The 10,978-nt window shown below is 31.7% G+C and overlaps 1 protein-coding gene across 1 annotated transcript in view; it reads left to right on the top strand.

Moving 5' to 3' along the window:
* Positions 1-2,126: 2,126 nt before the first annotated feature.
* The window catches only part of LOC105617753 (heparan-sulfate 6-O-sulfotransferase 2), a 55,336-nt gene continuing 46,484 nt past the window's right edge, over positions 2,127-10,978 (top strand). Inside the window, exon 1 of the mRNA XM_012199307.1 lies at positions 2,127-2,652. Coding sequence (XP_012054697.1) covers positions 2,127-2,652 — 526 coding nt within the window. The remainder of the gene's footprint in view (positions 2,653-10,978) is intronic.

Raw genomic sequence — 10,978 nt, 5'->3', positions numbered from 1 at the left:
TATCGATTTTCAAATAGAGCGTTAAAGTGTTACCAGATAAGATGGCTGACTCCCCGCACGGATCTCTCTCCTCTAACTCATAAGTTGATTTCGTCTAGATATTCATACGTTTACGTATTTACGTCACATAACCTCATTTTTTAATCCGATCTTATTTAGATCATCTTATTTAGATGTTTTGGACTGGCAAAATAAATTTACTGCGATATCAACAATTGAAACAATTTGAAACACAATACAAAATTATATTGAAAACTAATTACAAAATTATGACATAATCAGATTATATATTTATTTTCAAATTAAATTCACGCTATAAGAATAAAAATTACAATGAATTATTAATATTGTATACCAAATTTATGTATATATTGCACTTACATTTTCAATATTATTTCTTTTCCGTTTTTTATTTACAAACTACATTTTTAATAAAAATTGGAAAGTTTTCAGAGTTATTCTCAACCAGCAATATACTTCAAAACTTCAAAAAACTAAAAATATTGTTTTTTAATCAATAAGATTAATAAATTAGAGGATAGAGTTATGTTAAAAGTATCAAATAAGTTTGATACGAATTCTATGTATGATATGCATTCATATGTATCATACTTTCAGAATGTGCTCAAACTTTGCTCAAGTGTCTTTTTATCCTTGTTGCTCACCAAATGTAGAATAAAGGTAACATGATGCCTGAAATTTACTCGGGGAATTTAAATGCGCCCCTCCATGATAAAAAGCATAAAGTAACTAAAGACTGAAACTGATATGATTGGTCGACGAAAGTTACGCTTACGCAAGTTACGCCGCATGTGACAGCACCCTTAAGTGAAACGCAGCTTACATATATTGGGCATTCTGTTTCACGCATAATGTCCATAATGCATCATTTATCCTTACAAGGAACGATGCAGCATGCGCATCATGTTGAGAGTATATTCTCATAAAGAAAATTTTCCAATCGCATCTCTCTTATACTTCCGACATATCAGCGCGATATTTGTCGCGCGCGATCCAATGAGTGTACAGCTTTATCAATGTTTTCATTCTAAAGGTATACTCTCATTGGATATCGCACACGACGAACATCGCACTAGTGTACCGGAGCCATTATAAAAATGCACGTAAAATGTGATTGGATAATTTTCGTTATGCATACGTTTATGTAGCCATGCAAGTTTGTGTGGATATACTCTGGAAACGGAACGCAGTCATGGATAGAATCTCTAGTTGTTATACAATGGCAACGCCACTAAAGCGAGGAAATACAGACTCTTGTATAATGCATAATACGTAAGAAAATAAACCAATTAAAGTCCTCTGTTTCTTTCCTTTCTGTGAAATAAAGAACTTTGATTGGTTGAATTTCTTATGTCTTATATGTTATGCATTATGTAAAGCCGATTCTACATTAGTTGCAAGCTGATCGCAAATTTGTTGCGACAGCCAATCTAAAACTTGCATTTTGAAATCAACGCTTCATATTAACTATTATAACAAACTTGCGATCAGCTTGCAATTAATGTAGAACCGGCTTAAGGCCGGAGTTCACATCTTGACGGAAAAGCGGAAAGCAGAAAAGCGGAAGCCAATCGGAACTCGTAGTAATAGTAGTATATTTCGCTTGTTTGCTTCTGTCTTTTCGCGAGTTCTGATTAGCTTCTCCGCTTTTCGTTTTTCCGTCAAGATGTGAACTCGGCCTAAGAGTCTGTGTTCCCCGCTTAACGTATCAGAAGTTTGGAACCTCTGTGCTTATCTCAGCCATCTCAGTTTCTCTCTTAATTGTATAAATGTAGTTCGTGACTGCCTGTGCGCTATAAGTGCGACAAGTTTTGTTAAATAAGTTTGATATGCAATCGTTATCAAAGTAAAATATATTTTCTAATTATTCCTCTACATCTATGCTATTGAAATATAGTGTGATTTCTAGTATTCCTTGGCAGATAAATTTTTCAATCGAGTGTTTTAAGCGAACTTTTATTTTTTTTTGTCATGGCTGATACACTCGAGTGTATTTACAGCCGGATCGTGTCAGTGTGCGATGGTAAACGTCAATTATACTCAACAGTTCGTTAAGAGTTGGTGAAGTTGCTAGTATCAAGCAACGTGAAACATGGGTGACGATAATGGGCAGACGAACGGGTATCGATGCGGAGATAGACGCTACTATTAGCGAGCTGGAAGTGCTCGTCGCATCGGAGACGCAGCAGGGTGAAAAGGAAGACGAGGGGGAGGGGAAGGAAAATATATACGACGGAAGGTCTACGACGAGAATGGAATCGCGGCACCCACGCAAGAATCGTCTACGTAGCATTGTCGGGATATGTCTGTTCCTTGCGCTGACCGGGATCATTTACCTGGGCTATTTTTGTCCCGATCACGTGTGCGCTTTGACAAATCGCGAGATCAGGGAGTCTATTGGATTGTCAGAGAGCCTGTCCATCGCCCATGGATCACCTGTCGCTGGTTCTGTTGCGCTCTCTTCAGTTTCCATTGAGCTTGATAGAAATGGTTTGCTCTCGGTACATCCCGCCTTCAAGCTACAGAGCATCCAGGGTAGTCTAGGCTATGATGACATCTTTGCCAATGACACCTTTCAATTTGATATCAATGCTCACGATGTTATGGTCTTCCTTCACATACAAAAAACAGGTATGTCAAGGAAGTTCCAAATTGTCATGTCTATTGAAAACAAATTTTAAAAATGTTACAAATAATTGAAATATAATACTCGTAGCTTAGTTGCACAGCAATATTAGAAAGACAGCTAAAGAAAAAAGATAAAGATAATAAATTTAAGTAATATAGTAAATAATTTATTCTCTAATAATTTAAAAAGACAAGAAAGCTTTGTATTTAGTCTTTATCAGCATGATAAACAATAATCAAATAAAAATAAAGATGTTGACACTATAAAGTTATATTGAAGAGACTTTAATGTTAAAATGAACAGATTGTAAATGAATAGACCAAGTAAAAATCGACAGTAACAGTAAATACAGAGTCTACAATAAAAACTATGTCAAAAGTCAGATAACAAGTCTGTTTGCGCTGCTTGAAATCTCCAATAATTTTTGAACTTAAAATGAGATAGACACATATTTGAGCTTTGAAAAAAAAGAAAGAAAAGAGTGCTGAATACAAAAAGTGCAGTAATACAAATAGACCTAATATAATAAAATTATAAATAATAAGAATCTTATTTTTAGACTGTACGTATATAAGAACACAACTAATAAGAAGTAGAAATTAAATGCCTACAACAGTTAAATCTTTAATACTTAAATAATTCAGTGTGAATTATATATCAGTAGTCAAGGTGTATCATTTTAATTGACGCACTAAAATATCTCTTAAACAGTGCATTTTGGAGAAAAATGTTTCAGACAAAAGTTATATGATTTGAAAGGGGACATAAGATAGTGCTATTGATTTAACTTTAGAAAGTTATTTGAAGGTCATCAATTTCTTAAATAGAATCCCATATTTCATTCTTGTAGCTTACGAAAGCTTTCCAGAACATTATATAATGAAATTATTTTTAATTAAGTACTTTTCAAGTTATAAGCTTCAAAGGTATAACACCGCATCAATATTATCCAAGGTGTCTGACTGATGGTTAAAAACCTCTTGAAAGTTGTTCAAGATCATGACTTAGGTAACATTTATCAAAATCAAGACCATTGGAAGTTGTATCTCTTATTTTCATTTTTACATAGAAATGTAATTTTTAGTGCAAAAATAAAAATAAAAATAAAAGGAACAACCTCCAAATCTTAATCTTGACAAATGTTATCCAGATCATAGTCTTGAATAACATTCAAGAAGTTTTAGCTATTGATGCTGTAATTTGCAAACCTTATAATTCGAGAAGAACATTAAAATGAACTTAATTATAATGTTTTGGAAAACTTTCAAGATAAACTACAAGAATATGCAATGAAATATATGGAATTCTATTTAAGAAATTGATGACCTTCAAACAACTTTTCAAAGTCGAATTAATAGCACCATCTTATGTCCTCCTCCAAATCATATAACTTTTAAATTTGTCAAACGTGGCTTAAATATACAATATATAAATAAAATAGCAAAAAAGCCACACGCTGAATGTCGTTAGCGAAAGTCATATATTTAAAAATTCCTCAAATTGACATAAATAAACATAAACGTTTCGGCCAAGCTTCAGTATGTAAAATAATTAAATAAGTAAAATAATAAAGTTACAACAAAATTAATTACATAAATAAACGCAGAACATAAAATAATTGATTTTCTAGCAAGAGTTGAGCCAATTAATTCGTCGATCAATTAATTCGTCAAGTTAATCCTCATGTATTTGGTCTAATTAAGATTGCAGTGTATCAAATTTACCAAATTCTATGATATCAGACAAAAAAAAATGTGCGAAAATAATGAAGACACAACAATTTTGATTCAACGTGATAAAATAAATTCCTTTAGACCAAAGATACGAGGATTAATAACATCCAGCGTGTGACTTTTTTGCTATTTTATTTATATATCGTATAGCTTTTTACATTGTTCTTTAAAATGTATTCTTTAAGAGATATTTTGGTGCGCCAATTAAAACACCCTGTATATACATGCATATGTGTAGTTATACGAACTATAATAAAATTATAGTAAAAATGACCTTATAATAAAAATATCATCAAGTCGAATAATAAAAGCAAGTCCCTAGAATTAATAAAATTGCGATAACTTCGTCAGTCAGAGGCGAGAATTATACAAAATCCAAATTCAAGTTTATGATAAAACGATCCAAAAATTGTGGAAATAAAAAATTTTAAAAATAGTCGATTTTATAAGAATAAAACTTAATTAGTTAAAACACTAAAAAGAAAAATACAATTAAATGAACTAGAAAAGAATATTATAAATTAAAAAAATTAATTATGAAATTAAAATCATGTGAAAAACAAAAGAATGATTAAATTAGAAAAAATAAAAAATAATTAAAACGTAAATCAGAAAAAATAATAAATAATTTACAAACTTTAGGCCAGTCACTTTAGTATTTAAAAAGGAAAATAATTGCCAATAGACTGTTTATTGATTTAAATGCTTTATTTAGGCGTAAATATTATAAGTTTCATTTCACGATTTCGGAAGATGGTAATATAAACTGGTACGATTTTTTCACTTTTTATGCTATATCTACGAAACTATATAGAAATTAGTAAAAGTTGTTCAATATTTTTTTTCCCTTTTTTTCAAATAATTTGAGATGAAGTGGAGCTCTGTGCGATAAATAATTTCGGAGATACAGTAGTCCAAAGTTTCAGTGAAAAAAGGTGAAAAATGCCCATTTTTTATATTTTGCCTCCGCAAATGTTTTCGGTGTCTCGGACGAGGAAAGTACATAGAACATTGTTTGAAGTAGACTTTATGACGAAAAAATGTGAGTATGAAGCTCTCTGTGATTAACAGAACTGAAGATATGAAGTTGTGAAGTTGGGAAATCGATTTTTCTTAGATATCCACTTTTTAATTTATAAATTGCTCTTTGCTTACACAGAAATTTTTTCTTGTACCAAATAAGTGCTCAACACCTTCTTACATACAATTTTGAAAATACCACCTCTTTTTATAATATGGCACGATCTTCCTGCGCCACCATTACGCGGCTAACGTTTCGCGCGGAAGATGTAAAATTTCATTGTAATTCCAATGAACATTTTTATCAAGTGGTTATTCGAATTGTTAGTAGATATTAATTGATATTGTTCCAGAACAGGTAAGCAAACTTTTTACACATTTGGTAAGCAAAAATATAGAGTAGTTAAATATATAAACAATAATAAACAGGTTATGTAGTCTGATGAATAATGACAAAAGAAGGAGAGTACTTTATGCGAAAAAGAATACGCTGATGCAAAAAGGTCGAGTCAAGTTTCGAGAGATTCAATCATTTATACGTCGAAGTCAAAAGAGAGGAGATAATAAACATTTGCTCTTAGAAGGACTGACAAGTATTGTAATTCATGAGGCATGTCGCAAAAATTATTCACATTTACATGGAACTGTTGCTGCAAAATGAAAGAGAGAGCGTTCGGAAGAAGAAACTGCGTGAAGAAAAATTATCGACTTTCTGTTTTTGATTTTATCAATTTGTGCTTCTTCTGTGGAGAAGATGCATCTGATAAATATATAGCGAACATTCAAAAATGTAAAAAGCTTAGCGGTTTTTCTATTGACATGGTAAAATCTAATAATATTAAAGAGAAATTAATGCAAAAAGTAGCTGAGATAAATGATGAATGAAGAGAAGTTATTATCAAACGTACGAACGTTGATTTGCCAAAGGTTTAGGCGCGGTATCATCGAAAATGTTATACTCAATTTTTAAAAGATACTAGATCGAAGCAAAGATTTTTTGAACGACCTGTTAGTGATGAACTAAAACAATAATGGATTACATTACATATTTTCTTTTCTCGAAATCAACAAAGAAAAGTACCAAGTTTTCTTTGGATGAGATTCTAGCGGATTATGATGGGCCTCGACCTTCTACAGACAAAATTATATACGCTCATTTACAGAAAAAGTATGGTAGTGATGTGTTAATTACGAGAATGAAGAATCACAAACCAGTAATTTTAAAGATGCAGTATTACGAATTTTATCGAATGATTGGTGAATGAGAATGAAGACGAGCTTCTCAAAAAGGAGAAAATAATTAAGGTAGCAGCACAAATAATTGTTGACATAATTGTTCACAGATTTACAATATGAATGAATATCCATCTCCTGATAATTTTTTTGATCAAGCAGAAAACGATGTGCCAAAGTTTTTGCTTACATTTTTAGAAACTATTATATTGAAAGATAAACATTCTGAGAACTTAGAGAAGTGGAAATAGAAAATTTTAATTATAGCCCATGCCATAGTTTCTGCTATAAAGCGATCTTTTCTGTCGTTTATCCAAATTGGTTTATCTTCATTACTAAAAAAATTTGAGTCGAACTGTTAAATCTTCTTTCGGCACTAGGAATATCAGCTTCATACAAAAAGGCTACATTATTTGACGTTTCAGTTATCATACACCCATCTGAAAAATACTTGCCAAGCGGTTTTACCTAATTTATTTTCGATAACGTTTGCATGATGTTTTGATAACGTTTGTTGGATGGCTACAATACTTTGCATGCAATGGCAGGAATTCAATGTACAACTCCACGTGTTAAACACATAGTATCATTACTACATAATATCATTACAACATTAATTCCACGATTGAAATCAATGCTATTATCGCTAATTGATAAATTTGGAGCAATTATAAAACTGATCTCATCTACCAAAAAGTGAAAAAAGAGGCTTCACGATCATAAAAATGAAAAACTTGAAAATGGTATTATGAATTCTGTTAGAGGAATTTTTTTATTTGTAACAGTGATTTCCTATGGCTTTATTTATAAAAAGTGGTGCCAAAGAGACGGCGGTGAGAAATCTCCTGGCTGAAATGGACATATGGAAACCATCACAAAGAGTCAGCCGTATGAGGTCTCGAGTATTCTCTATTTATCTATCATCAATAATCTATCAAGTGACTATGACACTATTTACACGTCTTAATAACAGCTGAGAGATAGTTGAGAGAAGCAAAAGTTTCGGACATGAATACTATATCGTAATATACGATCAATCTTTGTATTAAAAGCGATTATAGCTTGCAGTAGCAATAATTCACTCCTAAGAAGCATTACAGTACGGCTTTCATACGTCTTTCCTCGGCTGTATAGGATATGTAAGGAATGATAGTGGAATCGAAGATATGATAAAGTTAATATATGCACTTAAGTCCATTAAACATATCATGTCAAGTCATGCTTATTCTAAAGCTGTTCGCTGTCATTCATTTATTCGACTGGCTTTGATTAATATTTTTTTTTATTAAACCAAACGGAGCTTAATGAAGACAAAGAAATGATGATGTACAAATTACTGATCCTGCGATACACAAAAAAGTAGCGCAAGAATCGATGAATAATGTTATAAATAATATTATAAACAAATTTACGCAAAAATTGAAGAAGAACTAGAAACGTACGGTCCTACCTACTCTGCTATTCGTCCAATACTTCAAGATGTCTACGTTAATGTTTCAATCCATATAAGCGAACAGATCTGGAACTTGAAAAGTTCATTATAGTTTACAAAAAATATTGCCATACTTTTGTGCGTGTGACTACTTCAATTACGCCAAATGTGGATATCTTTATCTTCAAGATGTGCTGGATATCAAATTTAAACCACAAAAAATGGAGCTATTTATTAAAAAAGGCTACTGCATTATTCGTCGCTCAGACAAATTTTGGTCAAGGATTCCACCGGACGATAGAACAGATGTTTATGAGATCAGTTCATTTTACTTCAGGAATCACTCGCAGACGAGATACTACGTACTCTGTATTTGCAAAATGGTATTGGCAATTATGCCATTACATATCACACTAGGAGAAAAAAATTGAAGAATTTTGTAAAATATCTTTTAGTGAGACATCGGAACAACATAAAGTCGCATAAGGATTCAAGAGCCTCTCGTATCGATCAAGATGACAGAGATGTCGAATTAATCATTAACTGGCTCACTGATTCACCATCATTCACCAAAAATAGAGAATCTGATGTCGCTTAGTACTGGTGTAATAGCTAATGAAAAGATTAACTGCCACAAAGCATACGAAATAGGTATGACAATGATGTCTGAAATTGCTGGTACTGAAATCGGAAAATTTTCCTTTAAACGAAAACAGTTTCGACTCTGAAGAACATGTCTTCATCAATTATTATTGAAGATCAAATGATTGCAATAAATTCAGACACATTATTTAAGAGGATGCTACTTAAAAAAAAATCAGATGAAGAATTCATAGAATTCTTCGCATATGAATTGACGCCTTACTCTTTATCTATCTTTGATGACGTTTTCTCTGGAAAGGAAAGAAGTCGTCATTTTATGATTGCTTTAATCCGCTATCATATAATAAAAATTTTTTAAATCTGATATACATCGTTGATGATGAATTTTTATTCCACAAAGTGGATGAATTTTTACTCCACAAAGTGGTATGGATACATTTGTCAATGATACATTTGAAGAAATATAAACATTTGCAAGAAAATACGTGAATTATGTAACAGCTTACCGACACCTGAGTGTAGTAGTATTCTATGGGTATTCAGACATAGCCTTTAAAAAGGATGAAAAATGAAAGACTTAAACGTGCAAAGAATTTGTGTCTTGACATTAAGATTACTCCAACTATGAAACCAATGATGAACAAAATTTTTATTAAATAATAACAATAAATGACAATTAATTACTTTACTATGAGAAGCAATGGCAGCTGCATAAATTGAAACACATCAAGCGGAAGAAGACGCTTATTATCTATTATTATTAGTACTGCCGCTGAGAAGTCAGTGCTATTTAGCAAAGTGGTTATTATTGGAGACGTTGACTTATAATACTTTCGTTGCTTCCAGAACAGTATCTTAATATCTACTTGCTCAAACCAAGCCGCAACAAATTAGAATCATGATTATTCAATTCAAAATTTTAAATATCAGCAACTGACAGTTGATTGGATTTTTACACTCATTCAGTGGCTGTGACATTACTTCATTTTTCGGAATTGGCAAGAAAAAATCTTGTTCCTCAATAACTCTGAGTTGCAGAAAACGATGAGTGTTTTTAAATAAAGATAGCGATCCATCAGCTATAGACAAAGCAACAGAGATATTTATTGTACTACTACATGTCAAACGAGGATCTGAGATCTCTGTCACATTGTCGTTATACTTGTTTTATAAATTTTGTTAAAAAAATTTATTTAACTTAGCAAGTTTGCCACCGATAAGACGCTGCATAGACGCCGATTATTTTATCAACTCCTGCTGGTATGGATTAATTCGAAATGGATTGATGTCTATATAAACAATTTGCGAGATAGCATCAGCGGCCTTGCTATGATTTCGTGCAAAACAGGATGTAAAAGGCATTGTGGTTATCGTAAAACAGCGATGTAGTGTGTTCTATTCTTTGCCAAGGATAAAAATTGCGATAATTTTGAAAAAACGAAAAATGTGAGCAATAATAATGATTTTGAAGATGATATTGACAAATGTTTTATTGTACAAATCAATGAAGATAAACAATTTTTTAAATTATAATCAATAAAATATGAATTAAAACAATTTTGGCATTTCTTTATATAATAGACTTTTTTTCCGAAAACAAATAAAAAATTATACAAATTGCTGTTCCAAGTCGTCTTTCGAGCGAAATATTTGCTAATTTGTCAGTAAGTAAATGCAATAATTATAAATATGAAATAGTTGACCCTTTATTTTGTAAAAGGAAATTTAAGGAGAGAGACTTAAGACATATATTTGGTACAAGAAAAAAATCTCTGTTTAAGCAAAGTGCAATTTATAAGTTAAAAAGTGGATATCTAAGAAAAATCGATTTTAGAATCTCTATTAAGCTCCCCCACCAGCGATAATGAATTCTAACACATACCAATATTAGGTGCTAAGTAGGTGCCAATTAGGTGCTCGAACTGTTTGGCAGAAAAAAAAATTATTGCGGGGGAGGGGGGCTAATTTAATATTAAGTTAGCCTCCCTCCCAATAAAAAAAATTAATAATTATTGCGTAAATAAACAAAATAAATACACCAGAATTAGGTGCTAATTAAGTGCTCCAAGAAACGACTAAATTAATTCGAAAATATGTATTATATACAGAAATTAGGCGTCAGTCGAACAGTTGGTCCAGAAGAGAGAAGTTGCCTTAAAAAATTAGATGCTCAGACAAATTTGGTGTTAAAAATGTTTGTTTTTTAATATTATTTAAAGATATCTAGTCGCCGAATTTGTCTGAGCACTTAATTTTTTAAGGCAATTTCTCTCTTATGAGTTGGTCGCACCTAATTTGATGATTAGA

This window comes from Atta cephalotes, assembly GCF_000143395.1.
Source record: "Atta cephalotes unplaced genomic scaffold scaffold00014, whole genome shotgun sequence".
NCBI lineage: Eukaryota > Metazoa > Arthropoda > Insecta > Hymenoptera > Formicidae > Atta > Atta cephalotes.
This window is presented reverse-complemented; position numbering and strand designations above follow the sequence as displayed.